Below are 19647 nucleotides of genomic sequence, written 5' to 3'. Positions count from 1 at the left end.
AGAAACCTTGGGGTTTTATTTGACCAGGACTTATCATTTAAGGCTCACATATCTCAGGCGTGTAGAACTGCCTTTTTTTCACCTGCGGAATATTGCTAAGATCAGAAATATACTTTCTAAGAGTGATGCTGAAAAACTCATCCATGCATTTGTTACGTCGAGGCTGGATTACTGTAACTCTGTTAGCAGCCTGTCCTAAGAGTTCCTTAAGAAGTCTCCAGCTTGTTCAGAACGCAGCAGCTACATTGTTAGCAGGAACTAGCAGAAGAGATCACTTCACTGTCTCCCAGTTGTAGAGTTAGATAAGTTAATTCTTCTCCAAGAGTTCTGGTAAATCGCCTGTCCGTCCTGGGGGAGGATCCCTCCTTCATGTGGACACCCCTGAAGTTTCTTTGTTTTTTCCTGGAATCCGTTTTTTTAGGAGTTTTCCTCACCGCGAAGGGGGGTCTAAGGGCAGGGATGTCCAGTTTAGTTTGTTAGTTCAATATGTATTCATGAACCTTTTGATTTTATGTTCAACTTTTTTAATTACCGATTCGAAGCCCATTGAGACGACTGTTGTTGTGAATTTGGGCTATACAAATAAAATTGAATTGAACTCTATTTTATTCTATTCTATTCTATTCTATTCTATTCTATTCTATTCTATTCTATTCTATTCTATTCTATTCTATTCTATTCTATTCTATTCTATTCTATTACCCTCCCGTCCATTAGATGGCGCTAACAAGTTTACTCGACCTACAGAACTGGTCTCTGAAACACATGGTTACCATGATCAGCGTTGGTCAGTGGTTTTTCAGTGGAAGAAACTGAATATTTTTTTCTCTAACTTTTCGTATTTATCTTTTTCGTCGTTTTCTTTACCATCATGGTGCGAGCAAAACGGTGAGTTGGTTTACGTGGTGTAGGCTTTGCTAGTAGCTCGCGTGTTTCCCTGTCTGTTCCTTCGTTTTCCCAACCATCAAAAGTATCTGTGAGTCAGAAAAGCATCAGTTGAAATAGGTTCAGCAAAACATGTCGTTTTAAAAGTGGACGCAAATCCAACAGAAAGACATGAATGCATTTTATTTTGTAGTAACATCAAAGTGCGGAAGCCCAGGAAGAGCGAACAGTATGATGAAGATGACCCCAGAGCATACAGTGATATGCCAGCGCCTGATAAGGTAAAGCAGCATTTCTTTACATTAAGATCATCTTGCATGTGCTTGTTTATCACTGGGCATCTGATGACGTATCTCCCATCACTCAGCCTGATTTTGTTTACTCCAAAAACATCTGATCATTGTCTGATTTCTGAATTACATATTCATCACACATACATACATCATGTATGATGATATCCTTTATTTGAGTACAATATTTACCCTATTTTTAGAAGACCAATTAATCCGCTTTATTATGTTTTTTTTACATCTAAAACTGTGAATAAAACCTCAAAGTTAGTTGTGAGAGTGGGAAAGACGAGAGGCATATCTTTGTTGCATGAAAGCCAGTTGTCATATTTTTCATAAGGGACTTTACGTGTATTTATATTAAGTACGACTAATTTTACCGTCATGGGAGCATCTGTGTATTTAAATCATCATCTGGGGGGACAAAGAAACACAACTGTTGTGTGATTTGTCTTACAGACGTCGTCCCAGTTCACAAAAGACAAGATCGATGAATTCCACGATGAGAAGATCGCCGTAAGTTCTCCTCAGTTTGGTGATTGTATTTCTAACTCTAACACTTAAAGAGCAAAGCCATACGGGTTGATTTTCCCCCTGAGAGCAGCCCACAGAGTCTTATAGCACCCTTTGGGAAAAAGAAGACAGACTCGTATTCATGCTATTGTTACTGTGATGATTAAAATTAAAATAATTTTTTTTTAATATAAAGAAGAAGGAAATAAATAAATATATATATATATGTATAAATGCTTTTTTTTTTAAATATGAAGTAGTTTATAACTTTAGCCAGAGGTTTACAGGACTTCCTTTGAAAAAAAGAAAGAAACCCAGTGTCCCATAAGATCGTCTGAATGCAGCAAATGTAGTAGTGTAATGTCAGCAGTGGAAAAATACCATAAAAACTCTTTATTTTACTGTTTGTGATGAATCTCAGCTAGAAATGTGTAAATGTAACTAAGCAAAAATTAAATCAGAGCTATTTAAATTACCCTGAATGTACTTTTTTGACCCATATGGCACACGTAAAATACTTGAAGTTGTTCAAATATAGAGAAAAAAAAACATTATAATCCGGTGTGCCTTAAGAATGGATGTGCTTACTGACCGTCAGTTGATTTTCTGTGGTACATGGCAGACAGAAACCTGTCCAAATGTTTTAGTTGCACCAGTCCTTGAACTTTATTCAACTGGGTTAAATAAAGTTTTACTTAGTTTACTGTTATTCACTTAACTACTTACGTTTTCATTTTTCTTTCACCTGAGGGCCACAGTGGAGGGTCAAAAGAGCCACATGTGGCCCCGGAGCCTCAGTCATGTAACCTGTTCCCACATTTTGCTGCAGAACCTTCTGGCCCGAGGCGTCCAGATGGAGAGCGACGAAGACGACCTGGATGATGAGGTATGAGCCTTCGTTTGGATTTCACTTTAGATTACGGAGTTCCAGGCTGAATTCCGACATTTGAATCCTGAAGGAGGAAGTCATGCCCCTGGATGATTCAGAGTCTGAAGAGGAGGAGGAGGAAGAAGAAGAGACGGATATGGAGAGTGATCTAGATGGGAAAAAGGATGAAGGCATGTTTTTTTATTTATTTATATATATATATATATATATTTAACTGTTAGCCACACCTATTCAACTCACTTAACTTTGTCATGTGCAGATCTTCCTAATGAACTGGCGTGGGGCACCAAAAAGAAAATGTTCTACGACTCGGATTACGTCGTCAGCAGTAAGACTTACCATCTCATCGTTTTTTAGTTTTTATTTCTCCCAACACTTGCATCAGAAACTGTGGTTTGAGCAACACTTGAATATCATTGCAGAGGGAAAAACTAATGAAGAGTTGGAGGCGGAAGAGCAGGAGGAAGAGGAGGAGGCCATAAACATCCAGAAACGTTTAGCAGCAAATCTGAGCGAGGAGGATTATGACCTTAACCTCTTTCAGGTACTTTTAAACTCACATCTTAGGTATAGAAAGTTACATTTTGATACAACGTAATGCAATATTTTTAAAAAAATAATGTCATTATTTTAAATATTCTTCTTCTTAGCAATCAGAATTTTATTTTTCACTCTTTTCAGGCTTTAATATTTCCCACGGAGTTTTGTATTTAGCTTATTCACAACATTTTTCCATCCATCCATTCCTAATGACTTGTCTTCTGTGTTTTTTGTTACTTACATACACACAGGCGTTTGCTGAGGAAGAGGACAAAGCCGAGGCGGTTGAAAAGCAGGAGAGGATTGAGAAAGACCTGAAGCAGATGTCCCACAAAGAAAAAATGAAACTGCTGAAGAAAGAATCGCCCGAGTTACTTGAACTCATTCAAGACTTTAAGGCGAAGGTAAACTCTGCTGAGCGCCGCAGCAAATCCCTGTTTCCTGCAGATCCTCTATAGGTGTGTTAAACTGTGTTTCCTGGTTTTCTGTGTGTTCAGCTTAGTGAGCTGAAAAGTGAGCTGCAGCCTCTTGTGCAGATGGTCAAGAAAGGAAAAATCCCTGCAGGAAAGGTGAGGACGCCTGAAAAAACTGTACATCCACCCTTATTTAGGAATTAGTCAAGCTCCTGCAAGGCTTAAAGTCCCACTCCAGTCATATCTGACCTTTTTTCAAAGCATTCCCAATGATATTTTATTTTATGATTATGCTGTTTTTGGCCAAAATAAAGAAATGGTGTGGTCTTTCTGGGACATAGTTTCTGCAGAGCAGCAGTGGTTCATTAGAAATTTACCTGAGTTGTGGGTGAGACCGCTGGTGCAGAGTAAGCCTGCCCCTACTATTCAGCATCCATCTGTTCACTAGGGGTGTGGGGAAAAAATTAATTTAGCGATATTTTATTTGGCGACATTTGTATCGAGATAAAATACTGTCGCTTTATTTCCTCAATCAAACTTTTAGAACCTTTTTGGTCAGAGAACTTTCATTCTAGTTTTTTTCTTACACTTAGAAATATTTTGTTGTGGAAATCAGACAATGTTGACTGTTCCCTTTAAGAACAAATATATTTGAAGTTACCAAAATAAAAGCACTATGAATTTGCTTGAGTAAAAGCAACTTGTATATGAGATCCAGTTGCAGTGCTTACTAGTATTATTATTAAATAAAATGAATTTTAACATTTTATTACAGTGAAAGGCGTATTAATATTCAGGTAGAGTTTTTTCCAAGTCATACTTTTAATAAAAAAAAGTAAATGTGCTCCGGTATAATATCCTGAAATCTATCGTACGGAGCCCGTGTCCTGACATTAAAAAACTAAAATATATCTCGTTCCCACAAATTATATTGTTCGCACGAAATAATATTCCGTTCCCTCGAGATACTATTTTGTTCCCTCGAAATCATTAATTTGTGCGAACGCAATAATTAATTTGTGCAAACGCAATAATTATTCACGTCATAAGTCATTCATAAACACGGATATGCTCTCTGTCAGGCCGCAAAAGCCGCTTTCAGCAGTAACTTCCGTGTTTCTGTGACCCACATTCGTTCAAGAAAGGAAATAGAAAAACAAGAATGATCAATTTATTATTGTCTCAATGAATGTAAGAAAAATATCATAAGATTTAAGATACCTAGGTTTGCTGCTTTGCCATACGATTCACATTGCTCCTAGCTCCGCCGCAGAGCTCTTTTGCTTGTCATGCGGGCATTCGTGCAGCTGGCTGCCTTGTAGACAGACAGCCAGCTGATATAGTAGTTTAGGGTCGAATAGGAATGATAATATTCAGGACTTGTCTTTTATTAACATACTCTTTAGCAGTCGCTTTACATTCGAAGGCTACATGCCAACTAACTAGCCGAGCATTTGTAATCTGATCCCAGCTTTCCTGAGTGGGAAGTTTTATTTGTGTCAGTGAGAAACAGAGTTTGACAGTTTATGGGTTCATGCAGCTGATTTGAACATATTTGATTTGATATCTTTGAACGTAAATGTTTTAAAACAGTCATCTTTGGGGTCAATATAAATAAGGCTACATTTAAACCATGTAATTTCAAGACCAGATATTCATTGCTCTGACTATGTGTAAGAAATTGTATCCTGTAGCTTAAATACACAAACTCTCCGACTGTTATTAGTAATTCATCCTATAGGAGACTGTCGCTGTGATCCATACGTCCATATATCTGGATAATGTGTGAAACTAAACCCTCTTATCTTGTTTTCCGTAGGGTGCTGACTACCTTGTGACTAAACAGCAGCTTTATCTCAAGTAGGTTGTGATCTGACTGAAATGACAGAATGGTGCCGTTCAGTCTGTGAATGAATCCCTGCTGTCTCCCATGCAGTTACTGCACAAACATCAGCTTCTACCTGGTGCTTAAGGCAAAGCGGATCCCTGCACACAACCACCCCGTGATCGAACGTCTGCTCACCTACAGAAATGTAAGCCCTCGCTGCGCTGACGCGGCAAACGTTGATCATTCATACTTGTCATGTCAAGTTCAGTCTGAGTTTGAGAAGCAAGTAGTTACAGGAATAAAGAAAGGAGCTAATGATGGACTTATAAATGTAGGTGAGATCCCAATGACACTGTATCTATGACATGAAAGCCCATCATCCGTTACAGTCAGTGGTTTTTACAGCCGCACATTTCACTGTTTTAACACAATTGTTTGTGCTGCACATCCACAGTAAAGTCGTAATGCTGTGATTCACCATAGCAGCCACAGCAGAGCAAAAAGACCGTCATGTCTAGAAGCAGAAAACCTTTTTTTTTCAGCTACAGTGACTGTCCCTCATAGTTAGTTTTTTAAATTGCTTAATGCTTAATGCTCCTGCTCCTACACCTGGCTGTGGTTCCTGTCTCTGGCTCGACTCGCGCCCCTGACTGTCCCCCCAACCACGGCTGGATGAAGCTTGTCTGCTGAACTTTAAATATGTAGTTGTAGAGTTTGATAAGTTAATTCTTCTCTACGAGTTCTGGTAAATCGCCTGTCCGTCCTGGGGGAGGATCCCACCTTCATGTGGGCACCCCTGAGGTTTCTTCGTTTTTTTCCCCGAATCCGTTTTTTTAGGAGTTTTTCCTTACCGCGAAGGGGGGTCTAAGGGCAGGGATGCCAGTATAGCTTAGTCAGTTTGTTAGTTCATTTTAGTATTTTTCTATTGAACTCTTTGTATTCATGATCCTTTTGAGTTCATGTTTTACTTCAAAGCCCATCGAGGCGACTGTTGTTGTGATTTTTGGCTCTACAAATAAAATTGAATTGAATTGAATTAATAAGCTATTTTAACATTGATGTATTAAGAGAAGGATAGTAATCCAATAATAAATAATCAGAAAATAATCAGACCTTACAATGATGAGCATCTACAGCTTTTCCTTCTCTCTGGCCTCTCCACGCCTGCAGCTCATCAATGATCTACGCCCAGTGGATGCGCGGCTCTCACCTGAGTTTCGTAAACTGCTGTCTGGCGATCAGGAAACCACCAACAGACCAGCAGAAGACAAGAAAACCAAAGTCCCTGATAAAGAAAAAAAGGTAAGGAGCCCTACAGATAACCTGTTCACGGCAAAAGCCAGAACCCCTAAGAAATAAGTCAGAAATTCTTATCCTATTGGCAGATTTTCTTTAAATAAGCAATAAAATATGGCAATAGAAAAAAAAGAACGAATACCAAGATTATTTTTCCATTCAAAAACTTTCTTGATAAGATTATTTTTCTTGAAAGACGGAAAATAAGACATTTTTTTCTTGAAACGAGGGTCTTTTTACTTTCTTGAGATTCCGTTTTTTTCACTGATCATGGAAAGATGGATACACGGACAGACCCAGAGAAACCTCACATGTGTGGAGGCTGTTGCTGGTGTTTGACAGCTGATGATCTTCTGATGATGCAGGACTCTGATGAAACGGTGCCTGAGGCTGAAGACGACTCCGACTCCGACCTGGATGAAGAGGCTGCTTTGAATTTCTATAGAGAAATGGAGAAACGTACGAAATTGAAGAGAAAAAACAGTCGTCCGGAAGCTGAAGAGTAAGAACGACTGGAGTCTTTGGTGTGTGGCTTGTTATCAGAATGAACGGACGTCTAATAAATGGGATATTTAATGCAGGTTTGAGGAGAAGTACAGCGATGAGGAGCAGCTGGATCCAGACAACAAGAGAGGAATCACTTACCAGGTACTGAGGAGCAACTACAAAGTCTTCATCCCTTTGGGGATATATCAATATCCATTCAGGATTCCTAACAAAAGATTGGGTTTGGAAGGCCTCGTAGATTACTTTTATTGGTACAAAATAGGTATTCGTAGGAGCAAAAACAGTACATTTAACACCAGAGAGGACACCAGCAATAAATCAGACTGTAAATCTTGGACCGTTTATGGGCTCACTGTGATGCGGCTGATTCTGACATGGAGAAAATCAGCGCAAAGCCGCTTCCCCCCCCACTTCACAATCCACTGGAATAACGTTAATTTCCTCAGTGGTTAAAGAGCTACGGTGGTTAAGTACGGGATGATGGTGTGCATTGTCAGAAATTATACCATGGTCCGGGTGAATACTCGATTCTGATTGGCTGCTGTGTGTGTATTAAAACGTGATACACCACAGTGAAAATCGCACGCCTAAAAAAGAAGTTCTGGTCACGTAGCTTAAATGTTTTGTATCACTGCACCGGCTTCTTTAAAACAAACTTTAGCTTCATCAACTGAACATAAACAAGCGGTAAGAGGTGAACTTTCTCTCTGAACTGATGCTTTATTTTTCACAACGATCAGCATAGATATCGCTTTCCTCGAGGTCTGCGCCGGCAAAGTCGCACACACCACGTAACAAATAGTCCGCTTTTTGTGAAAAAAGCGTTCCAAACCGAAAAAATAATACGAATAAAGTACTAAAAACTGGTCGAATATTTATATATTTTGTATGTGACTATGGTACTAGTGGGATAATGGCCTTCAAAGTCGGCCGTCATCCCGCTTATACCACGCCACTTACAAAAGAAAATAAACATTCAAACAGTTTTTAGTAGCGATCAGCGATGTATATGCTGATCGTCACGATAAGTTAAATAAAGCATCAGTTCAGAGGGAAAGTTCACCTCTTACCGCTTGTTTTGTTTTAAAGAAGCCAGCGCAGTGATATAGAACATATAAGCTATGTGACCGGATCTTCTTTTTTAGGTGTGCATCATCATTTTTTAATCCACACCCAACAGCCAATCAGAATCAAGCATTCACCCGGACCATGGTATAAAAGAATGTAAACGCAGATAGCTTATAAATCTGCTGTGGTTGTACAAGGATTCGATTCGCAGAAGTGACAGATTTTTTTACGGTTTCTCAGTTGTTAAACAGTCATTGAAAAATCTCTGGCTGTATCTTTTTATTTAAGGACTTAAATATTCTTTTTTTCAAATCTCTTTCCTTTTGAGTGTAACAAAAACAAGAGTCACAGTGCATCAAAGTAGTTCTTAGCTGGGCATAAATTGAATGCGGCACATTTACAAAGTTTTCTCAAGGGTCGTAGACTTAAATCTAACAGAGATCTCAGTGTGTATCCTTCAACTGTTTCCATGTAACTGAAAGCATGAATGTGGACTGAAACTTTCAGATGGCAAAGAACAAAGGGCTGACGCCGAAGAGGAAGAAGATTGACCGAAATCCCAGAGTCAAGCACAGAGAGAAGTTCAGACGGGCCAAGATCCGCAGAAAGGGCCAGGTTCGGGCTCCATTAATAAACCCGTGTTTATGCATCATAAACTCTATAGAAGTATTTAGAAGTCCCTGGTGTAATGAGACATGATGCTGTTCGTGTTTGCCAGGTCCGAGATGTCCGACGAGAGGAGCAGCGCTACAGCGGCGAGATGTCAGGTATTCGTGCCGGTGTCAAGAAGAGCACCAAGCTCAAGTAACCAGGAGCTGCGTGCTCGTCTGCCACCGTTCCTTACCATGACATTAAAAAGGACTTTTGATTTTCACATTTGTAAATTGTTGACCTTTTTCCAGTTTGAATAAAAGGTTTTCAAATCCATTATTTTAAACGATGTCTATTTGCAAAGATGACATCATTTCTCAAACAATCTAGACATAAATGAAAAGCAGATAAACGAAGGCATTTTGTTTAATTGCAAAGCTTCTGGAATCAGAGAAATAAAGGACAAACTGAAGCAGGATCGATCAGCAGCACAGACTAAACCCGTCCGTCAGCCGATTGGTTGGTTTATGAACTTTGTATGAGCAAATATCAGGTTGCTGACGATCTTCTCCTCGATTTCCACCTCATTCTTGGCGTCCTCTTCATTGAGGGTCAGCTCGGTCTGAGTGTCGGGGGTCACGACCACCACGTGACCCCGTCTGGAGTCCAGTATGTTGGCCACAACTGCTTGGTGCCTGTAAGCGTCCAGAGCCCGTCGAGCCTTGTCAAGCAGGATGGATGCATCAGTCTCTAGCTTGAAGGAGATGACAAACGCTTTAGGGGCCCAGTCCTTGACCAGAGGGGACAGAATCTTTGGGACCATTTTCATGCTGAGCTGCAAGAGACAGAAAACATTTGGTTTTTAACTTAAAAAGATGAGAGCATTTATCTGCCGACAAGCAGCAGGAGAATTGGGTCATGAGGTGTTGGTGCGTTAGGTTATTTGTTTATTTTAGCAGGACTGGACCGAGTGACCCTTCCTCCATCGCGTTCCAAACAGGAAGTACCTGCTGGTTCCAAGAAGCCAAAATCCTATTGACTTCTACAGCCATTATTCAGTCATTCTATTGCTCAGACTAACCATTCTTGCTCTGGTGCCTTTTTTAGTTTTTGCTAATCCTAATTTTTTTTTCGTGATATTTTTTCTGGCCGGTCAAATGACTCAATAAATGTAGGCGCTGCCGGTTGGCCTCCATGTTGCATGTTCAAAACATTTGACAGATTTTGGACCAATCACTGCTTACTGACAGTAAAAAAAAAAAAGGCAACTGAATAGAGTTTATTTGGTGGGAGCCTAAAGTTAACCATTTTCTCTGGGTGACGTCGCACTCGCTCTGTCCAGTTCTCATATTTAGTCAGTGATGAAGATACTTTTTGTTGTGGCTTCAGAATCCCAATTCCTCACTGTGGCATTCTGGGTAGTCGTCATATTTCACTTACCTGAAGAGGACCGTTGGAAGACTGGATTTTGTGCTCAGGCATCTCTGATGCAGGGATGTAGAAATCAGACACAGCAGCAGCCAAGTAGAACATGGCCAAAGATCCTAAAACGAAGGGGAAAAGTTTCAGATGACGTTGTGGATCAAACACCAACCTACGCTCAGCCGGCAGCTGCTGTTCTGCACCTATTGAGCTGAGCTCCTGTGCTGCAGCTTTGAGCAAATGCAGGTACTCTGACAGAGTGTTGAACTCGATGGGCAGCAGGAGTCCTCCTTCTTTCACTTCATTATACCTCTTCAGTACTTTGCCGACGTTTGGGAGCAGCTGCTGGTTAACCACCACTTCACCGGTGTTTCCAGAGGCTCCTTCTCCACCTCTGAACTGCAGAGCCTCTAACAGGTTGACGGGTAGAAACATTCGTGTGTAGGGGTAGAGAGAGCGATGCCTGTGCAGGAAAATGACAGCGTAGCCGGAGTCTATGAAGTACTCTGCCGATGAGGCTCCTCGTCTGCCGCTGCTGAAGTTATCCAGGAATCGCACCGTACGCGACTCGAGGGGAACCTTGGTGCCTCCTGATGTGATGAGAACCACCCGCCGACCTGCGTCTGCGTGACGCCTGGCGAAGGCAGACATCTTCTCCTTCACCTCATCAACATGGGAGGGAGCAGCAAATTCTTCCGCCAGCTTCCCATCTATGGAAGATCCTCTGGGTTCAGCCATTTCTGAGGAGAGAGGACACGATCAAGAAAAGAGTACGAGGTACATGTGTTTACAGACGTAATGCAGCATGTGGTAGCTCTAAACTTATTTTATTAACTACTATGTAGGGGAAAAGGTTAAAATGTTATGGAAAATTTTATTATTTTCTCATCTTTGTAAAACAAAAATTAGTGTCCTTATAATAAATATTATGGATTAGATATTAGGATCATTTCTGCGCTTGAAAAGCTTTTTCCAGTTCTAAGAAAATCTTAAAAGGATTGGAATTTAGCTTTGACCAGGCTTTATGGTTCCCCAAAGATTTACATGCTTCAAGTCTACATAAGTAGACAGATCAATAATAATAACTAAACAAAAATCAAAAGCTTGTGGAACAATTCACATATGGTTTAATGTTGATGTTCCTTTTATTTTGAAAATCCCATACTCATAAATGAGTGTTTATCTGCTGAAATCCACCAGAACAGCAAATGTTTCTAACAGAAGCTGCTAACCAGGAATTGGTTTATCTTCAAACGTCGCAAAAATACAAATGAGCAGTTTTGTCGAGCTTAATATTTTGCAGAAAATGCGAAATTTCTTTATGCTAAAGGTTGAGTTGGCAGGAGAGGCGGGTTAGATTGAGGAAGGTAGCAATATTTATTTCTCTGTGAACAAAAGGCAAAAACGTTACATTGTCTGGTATTTGACAAGAAACGAGGCACCGTAATACCATTCCAGACAAAGAGACTGAAATATGGTCCGTCATCATACTTACAGACAAAGCTGCAGAGCGCTTTCCCTAATAACGCAGTCCCTCTGACAGCAACTTCCTGAAAGTAAAGAGCGCCCGAACTCTGCGGTCTCTATTGAAACGACACAACGCGACAGCGCCGTCTGTGGTGGTATGTGGTACTACAGGAACTGCATTAGCTTTAAATTAGCTCTGAACCAGCATCACCATTAACAATTCAAATACAAGAAAAATGTAAAAAAATTTAAAAGTAAAAGAAATCTTAGCAGTGATTAGAGAGTAGGTGGCTCTAAGAATGTCATAAACTGGTAAATAAGCAGACATAATAATAATAATAGTAATAATAATAATACTTATAATAATAATAAAAATATTCTAAATAAATAAATATACCCACATTGTTCAGCCTTAATTAGATAGGGGGATAATATTATAAAATACATTTTACACTTTGAAATATTTTCTTTTCTTCTCCAAAATCTTAGTTATTTCTGTGTTTAGAACCATTTTAAAAATATTTTTTACACGTATTTCTTATCATCTTATCAATGCCCAGTTACTTTCTTTTTCTTTTTTAAAAAAAGAGGGGGAGGGAGGGCATATCAAAGTTTTGAAACCCATCATAAATTTCACCGGATTAACTCGGGATAGACAAACAGAGCCGGCTGCTCCATGGATTACTTTCATGAGAAAGTGCAAAAGGACGCTGTGGCCTCCAGGGGGCGCTACAAAGCTGGGGAAAAACACTTTTAATCACATGAAATATAATTTAAAATGTTTACTACTAAAATACAATAGTCAACACGAAATCAAAAATATGCTCAGTTATTTTTTAACTATAAATTATCTTCATGTAAGCAACCCTCTCTCCCACTCCGTTTTCTGATCAGTCCCTGCTTGGGGTAAATTTATCAAAGTATTTTTATTTGTCTATTATTTTAACCCGTTATTATCTAAAAGCAGGTTCATTTTTGAAACCATCCAGCTGAGTTAAAGTCGTTGTTTTATTATTATTATTATTGTTGTTGTTGTTGTTATTTCATCATCATTTTGAACTTATATAATTCTGGACTTGTTCCACAGGTTCGTCCTCTCACTGGAATTCACTGGAATAGACCTTTTTCACACTTCCGCATTTTTCGACCGGAAATACGTCAATGACGTGTAAAACAACTTCCTGTTAGCGTAGCAGCAGATATGAAGAATGGCAGAGTCGAAGAGTTGCAGTCTCTGTTGCGTTCCAGGCTGTTCGTCTTCCAACCAAAAACAGCCTTACCTTTCATTTCATTATTTTCCTGTGGATCCAAACCTGAAACCCAAATGGATATAGGCGATCCGAAGAGATGAAGGGCATAGTTTTAATGTAAACACAGGTAGCACCCTCTGCTGCCGGCACTTACTAACTTCGCTCCGGGATTGTGGTGCGGCTGCGTCGTTCGTCGCCTGAAGAGTGGTGTTGCCCCGAGTATTTTCCCTTGGAACAACTTTACTGATCCTTTGAGAAGGGAGTCAGAATATGACAGAACCTCAAACGTCAGGCTATGCAGCTAAGCTGTGAAGATACTAGCGACATGGTGGCTAAGCTAAGACAGTAAAGATGGATCACGACTACGTGACACACCCACCTGCAGGTAAGGTTGTTCATAATGTGTTTGGTTAACGTTAGTCAACTATGTGTACCGTTATTGGATACATGCATTTCTACCTGAACAAATTAATATTTATAATAAAAGATGTTCATGCTCTCACCTATTTTAATTACATGTATTTAATCACTTTTGAGCATTTTGTCATTTTGTAATTTCCTTAACAAAAATAAATGAAATGTATTTGTAATTAAATACTTAACATACTTTTCAAAACATGATTACTGTGTTGTGTTAAAAGGTAGAATAAATATATTAAGACTGATTTTTAATTTCTTTATCTTCACAGGTGCTCTGGATGAGGCTTTGGATTACATCCATGACTTAGAAGCCAAGTTCCTTTGCTGGAGCCAGGAGACGATGTCATGGCGGACAAAAGTTCCTCGTTCAAGACCTCCTAACTGACATTGGATCTAAGATCATCATTCCACCTTTTAAGCTTTCAACTCAATTCAGCAAGGAGGAAACAGAACAAACCGCAGCCATGGCCCGCCTCAGAATTATGGTGGAAAGAGTGATCAGTAGGATAAAGTCCTTTCACATCAGGAACTCTCTGTGCCGCTCACACTGATGGGCAGTGTGAATCAGATCTGGCTTAACCGCCGTGTTTTGGCAAATTATCATGGACTTTTTTGTTTTGAAGAGTGAATTAATGTTTGGTATGTAAATAATGTATAATGTGCAAATAGTATGGAAAAATTTAGTGTTTCCACATATTCTTAAAATCTAATTAAATATAATTGTTATATTCGTAATGTTTTTCTGTTGAAATGTGACTGACTACACAAAAAAATTAGATGAACAAATAAAACAATTTTGGTCAAAATTGTGCCTCGTTTAATTTTTTGGTATGCAAATAACATCAAACATTTACAATAAAAAATAACATTACAGATCAACAGTAAGACAGAAGGCTGAACTGATTGTTAAAGACAAGATAAGTGTAATTTAAGGTATGCATTCATGCATTTGCCACAATATATATCCAAGTTCTCTTTCATTCCATCTCAGAAACCCATCCAACACAACCATGAGAGGGTGGGGCTGCACCTGGCATAATCTGCTTCCAGATGCCATCATATGGATCTGGCTGTGGTCCTACACAAGAGAAACACAACACACAAAAGTTAGACATAAGTGCATAACTACATTTCAATTTAATTCATTATATCTGCTGTAACCATAATTTGGTTAGTCATAAGATTAAAAAAAAAAAAAACTTAACTTGCTCACAAAGCAACAAAAAGTTAATCACCTGTATGCCTTTTACAGTGTGGACCTCTGACCGTCCCTGCCAACTGTTTTGGGTTTTTGCACCACCAGCTCACTAACCGGTTCAGGATGGATTCCCTTATAAGTAAAAGGCAGAAAGCAATTAAAGTCTGTAGTAACTACTTGGGGTGTTTTTATAATAATTTAGAGTTGTTATGGATACACATACGTTCTTAAAAAATAATGACAATATGATCACAAACCCACCTGTGCCATCTTTGCAAGCCACTCGTGCAGGCCAGGGGGGTGGAGCAGCCTGCAGACCCAGCTGTGAATAATGTGCGGTCTGGAACAGGATGGCAACTATGTGATTGCAAAATCCTTTAGCAGCCACACAACTGCAGACGAAAGCTTTCAGGTTGGCACTTTCTGCGTCCAGTGATATCTAGACACAATAAATTATATAGGTTAAAATTAGGACATACTTATGTTGCTACATCAATGTTCAGAATGACATGAAACTATAACTGTCAATAGGGTGACCAGATTTGAGTTTGTAAAAAAGAGGAGTGAAGTGAGTTTGTGAGATATTTCATCGAGAGTAATTGGTGTTCAGAGCTGCATACATGAAGCAAATATAATTACATTTCATCTATGTTCAATGTTATTTTATTATATAAGTATCAAAAGAGAGGACATGTCCAGGAAAAGAGGACTTCTGCTCACCATACTTTCAGAAAAATAATACTAGTAAGTGAAGAAAGTGCCGCAACCGCAGCAAAATGAACACGCATACGGGCAACTTAACATTTCTTATTTACAGCTTCACCAAATTTTTGGGTGTTATGTTAATCTCATGCCTTTTCACTTAAACATACACACAACATATTCACTGCGATGCCTTATATTACAAATTAATAACACCAGGATTTACAGTTGACGTAAACACACAGAGTTACCGGTGATGCGGCTATGGCTAAAGCTAGCTGAAGCTTACCTTGGTAATGGTGGATAAACTCTTCGTGGACGAATTTATATCCCATGTCCAATTTGTTTCCTTTAGTGGACGATTGCATCTTCACACTCTTCATCACATCGGTGCTGGTGAACTTCGGAACACAACTCAGGCTCTTCGAAAACACTCTAGGCTCTGCCATTCCTCCGCCAGCGAAGCACAAACCGGAACTAGGTTTACACGTTGATGACGTACTTCCGGTTTTTGCGAAAAAGGTCTATTCACTGAGCTCCTGAGAGCTGCCACCTCTTCCACAGCTGACGTAGAAGCAGTCTCCATCATAGCCAATGGTTCACACCCCTATAGACGAGACCAGAACATGGGGTTGAACCTTTAAAACCAGTTGGAGCAGAAGTGTGGTTCTGGTTCTGGCTGTGGAACAGTAGCAAAGCAGTTGCAGTCCGATAAAGTCAATTCTGCAGTTGGACTTTCCTCTCTTTTCATCACACTGTCCATGACTCAGTGATGTTATGGCAAGACTACCTATCAGGTGAGCTACATATCAGCTGGTATTAATTCAGAACGAGTTTTTCCATCCAGTCTTAAGGTGGTAGTGCTGTCACATGGCATCATCTTAGCTCCAGGCACACAATTTAGAGAGCCACTCTGGATCCTGCATTAGTCCTTTGCCTGACTCTGGAGAGCATTTACTATTATGAACTCTAGTCAATATTCTGTGACATCACAGGGCCGGACTCGTTTCAGTTCTTTCAGGTGAAAATGCTGCTCAAGACTGTAAACACAAAGAAAACTGTGGTCAAAAGCTGAGATCCAACATTCTGGAAACCACAGCTTTGAAGTAAATGAGCCTTCAAAGCAGAATGCAACCTTGCATTGTAGAAGACCATGTGCCTGCACAAAGAACAATACAGAACAGAAAGGACCTTCTTAGAAACTGAACTTAAGCGGGAAGCTTGAAGATGCAAGCACTAACAAAGTTTGGATCCGTCTGGTTGGTTATTTTTTTTAGAAGTTTATTAGATCCCACCTACTTTGGTTTGACTGAGTGGTAAATGTGTATCTGAGTTTAATATAAGTTGTTGTTGAATGTGGTGCAAACAGCTGGTCACTGTCTGTCTGCTGGAGGTCAGTGTTCTTTGTAAATAAAGGACTGGACCTTCTAACCTCTCTGATTTAGTTTTCATGCAGTGAAATCTGAGTTTACATGCTACTGTGACAGTGATTGTTGGCAATTGCAGCTCTCAATATTGCTTCATACTGGTTTGAAGTGGATGTGTGCTCTAATTTATTTTTTCTTCAATGAACTTTCAATCGTCTCATAATAAAGTGAAAGAGATTGTGGCTGGTAGAGGAGGATGCTGAGGAGCACAGAGGCCACCAACGTTCTGCAGGGTCAGTCACAGACATGACAAAAATATAGAAAATAAATTATAAAAGCTAAATGCATTTTTGCTGCAAACATGCATTTTGCAGTATTAGGCCTGCAAAATTAATCGCAAATTTATCGTTATCGCGATTTCAGGCTGTGCAATATCCTTATCGCAAAAGTCAGCGAAAATCGCAATAAATGGTGAATCTTAAATGTGCTAAAAGAATCTTATGGCAACTTGAACTATTTAATTAATTGAATAAATCCCATTATCCAGTTGACCAATCAGATGGAGCCCCTCACGTTGTTGACCAAGCGGATGGAGCTTTTATGGTAGATGTTGCCCTGGTAATTAGACGAGGTCATTTGGAGAATAATTTAAGGTATTTTGACTCTTCTTTAAATTAAACTTTTGCAGTGAAATGGAAATGTTTTTGTTGTTTTTGCCATTTGTTCATTTATCGCAAGTTATTTCAATATTGATCACTAATCGCGAGTTTTCCTCATATCGTGCAGCTCTATGCAGTATTCTATTTCTTTATTCTAGAAAATGTCCTCTTGGGAACTTGGATGCTTCTTGCAGAGCTGGGTGTTCATCCTGCTTGACTGCATTTCCCTGTGCAGAGAAGACAAAGTGCACCGACAACACCTCTAAGAATCCTGTATTTGTCTTATAAACTTGGCACAACACTGGGCAGCTGCTTGCTGTCTTTAAGTAGCATATTTATGCACAGATGGTCTCAGTCTTTCTGTTTGGTAATGCTTCATATCCCTATTGATAAGGCTTTTAGATGGGCTGGCTGCACATGGATGCTTGTTATTACCCATCTCTCATATTATTTGAATTTAAAACGAGGAATTAAAACAATTCAATTGTGTTAAGATCACACGGGTAAAACACTACCATTTAGACAACATATCTTTGAAAAACTAGCTTTGAAAATGGCCAACCCTTCCAATCTGCAGTCAATGTAAGAAAAGATGAAAATAATATTCACAGAGAACACTCAGGAAAATGAAGTGTACACTCCATGAACAGATTAATGTGGATTCATTTTTATTTGATTGTTTTTATTCCTGTCGTGAAAGTACCACAACACCGCCTCACAATATTCATTCAATGCAACTTCCAAAGCTACACAAATCCCAAGACTACCCAGAATGCATTTAACACAAATTGCAAAGCTGTGCATGTTTCTTAAAGGCTTTAAGTTAAGGCTTTGTACTGTTTGTCAGGTTAATGTGTCAATGTCAATGTGTTTGTGTCACAGAATGAAAAGTGGTTTTAAATTGTTTAAATGTCATGTTGTGCCTTCTGTAAATGTGTTCATGGAAATTCTGACATGTCTGAAATGTTTGTGAAGGTTTTTAAAAGCTGGTGTCTATTGTGAATAGATCTACTTGAAGCACCAAACCTGTTTCTGAGACTAATTCTTCTCTCATATTGTTCCAACGGTTTCTGCGTACCAATTTAATTAAAAAAAACCTTCAATGAAAAAATTAGAAAAAGAATGACAACAATGGGAAATGTGAAAAGACTTTTCATTTTGTAAAGGCTTAACAATTGCGATAACTTTGTTATAATTTGATCAAATTTCATCAAAGCATTTTAAGGAGGCGGATGTTATTAAAATTTTTCAAAGAAGCCTAAAAAAGACCACAAAAATATTAGTTAGGCAAACGAGATTAAACAGTTACCAACATAACTGCAACTCTGATTATACAAAAAGGGGATTCATAAAAGTCGGCAATTTACCATGTAGAAATTTCTGTTTACGCTTTTCAGTGCTAATTGACAAATTCTGTAAAAACAAAACATCTTCCGTAAATTTGGAGCAAAAAATCCACTTATCAATTTTTAGGTTTCTGACTGGCAGTAGCAAGAATGAAACCACAAGAGGCGCTGTTGCACTACTCTGTGGACGACATGGAGATCCTGGATGTGATGTAATGTTAATGATGGACAATCACCGAGCAAAAAAAAAATAAAAAAAATCGTTGTATAAAAATTGTCCTTAAAGCAATGCCCTTTTAAATAGATAAAAATCACCTTAAAGTAGACAGTAAAGACTTTGCCTATAAATTGTGGGACTCAATTAAGATATTCTAAATATTAACCAATTATGTAGTTGTTTGATGTTGTATTTTATTATTAATTTATTTATGTTTGATTAGGCTATACATTGGGCCAATTCTTGTGATAATATATTTTTTAGAATTTATATAAAATCTACATTTCACAGTATGGATAGACCTATGTATTTTATTGAGTTAAAAATAATGCTTAAAGAAAATCTTTTTTAATTTGCTTTTTTAAACCTTCATTTCATTTTACGATTACTTATACTTATATTTAAAAAAAAACTATTGGCTGTCACAAAGGTTACTGTTTGACAAATGTAAATAAAATTCATCAAAACAATATGCAAAGAAAAACAAATTGTGTCACATCAGCATGCGCAAAGCCTTACTGAATTACTTATTGGCTTTTGAATTTATGTTATTAATATATTTGAAGTAACCAAGCATTTACAACAGGTGACGCTTTATTGGTCAAAACCTAACTTCTATTTTTCTTCAAGAACGAAAATTTTGGTTCTTCTTATTTTTTTAATCACACTATCTTACAAAGGAAAATCGTATCTTAAAAAGCGAGTATTATTGATAGTTTTCTTAATAAAGCATTGTGATGTAAAGACGCTGCTTCTCCTGCGGGCGAGGCATCTCACCG

The 19647-nt window shown here is 38.7% G+C and overlaps 2 protein-coding genes and 1 long non-coding RNA gene across 3 annotated transcripts; 1 reads left to right on the top strand and 2 right to left on the bottom strand.

Annotated features, from left to right (window-relative positions):
* Positions 1-728: 728 nt before the first annotated feature.
* Positions 729-9156, top strand: utp3 (UTP3 small subunit processome component). The gene is made up of 16 exons (XM_023954862.2): positions 729-888; positions 1079-1166; positions 1635-1691; positions 2518-2574; positions 2648-2747; positions 2837-2905; positions 3000-3121; positions 3369-3521; positions 3615-3686; positions 5350-5390; positions 5467-5563; positions 6529-6660; positions 7020-7156; positions 7236-7302; positions 8737-8844; positions 8948-9156. Exons 1-16 carry the CDS (start codon positions 872-874, stop codon positions 9035-9037), a joined length of 1407 nt encoding a protein of 468 aa, XP_023810630.1. The 5' UTR covers positions 729-871; the 3' UTR covers positions 9038-9156.
* Positions 9157-9230: 74 nt separating this feature from the next.
* On the bottom strand, positions 9231-11870 carry ppcs (phosphopantothenoylcysteine synthetase). The gene is made up of 4 exons (XM_004068632.4): positions 11738-11870; positions 10446-10982; positions 10261-10364; positions 9231-9655 (listed from the first exon to the last, which is right to left on the bottom strand). The coding sequence occupies exons 2-4, from the start codon at positions 10978-10980 to the stop codon at positions 9329-9331; spliced, it is 966 nt and encodes a 321-aa protein (XP_004068680.1). The 5' UTR covers positions 10981-10982; positions 11738-11870; the 3' UTR covers positions 9231-9328.
* A 2487-nt stretch (positions 11871-14357) lies between these two features.
* LOC111947421 (uncharacterized) lies at positions 14358-15744 on the bottom strand. Its single transcript, XR_002873257.2, has 4 exons — positions 15569-15744; positions 14839-15016; positions 14615-14709; positions 14358-14457 (listed from the first exon to the last, which is right to left on the bottom strand). It is a non-coding gene; the product is annotated as an uncharacterized LOC111947421 (long non-coding RNA).
* Positions 15745-19647: the final 3903 nt, after the last annotated feature.

The sequence above is a fragment of the Oryzias latipes genome, chromosome 5 (assembly GCF_053564925.1).
Source record: "Oryzias latipes strain Hd-rR chromosome 5, Olatipes_Hd-rR_3.1".
Classification (NCBI taxonomy): domain Eukaryota; kingdom Metazoa; phylum Chordata; class Actinopteri; order Beloniformes; family Adrianichthyidae; genus Oryzias; species Oryzias latipes.
This window is presented reverse-complemented; position numbering and strand designations above follow the sequence as displayed.

Excerpts from the sequence above, each read along its gene's own strand:
- ppcs (XM_004068632.4), bottom strand. The coding sequence starts at position 10,980 with ATGGCTGAACCCAGAGGATCTTCCATAGATGGGAAGCTGGCGGAAGAA. Across the intron at positions 10,365-10,445 it reads ACAGGAGCTCAGCTCAATAG|GATCTTTGGCCATGTTCTAC; the intron begins GTGCAGAACAGC and ends CCTTCGTTTTAG. Across the intron at positions 9,656-10,260 it reads CTTCCAACGGTCCTCTTCAG|CTCAGCATGAAAATGGTCCC; the intron begins GTAAGTGAAATA and ends TGTCTCTTGCAG.
- utp3 (XM_023954862.2), top strand. Across the intron at positions 2,748-2,836 it reads AGATGGGAAAAAGGATGAAG|ATCTTCCTAATGAACTGGCG; the intron begins GCATGTTTTTTT and ends TGTCATGTGCAG. Across the intron at positions 3,122-3,368 it reads ATGACCTTAACCTCTTTCAG|GCGTTTGCTGAGGAAGAGGA; the intron begins GTACTTTTAAAC and ends ACATACACACAG.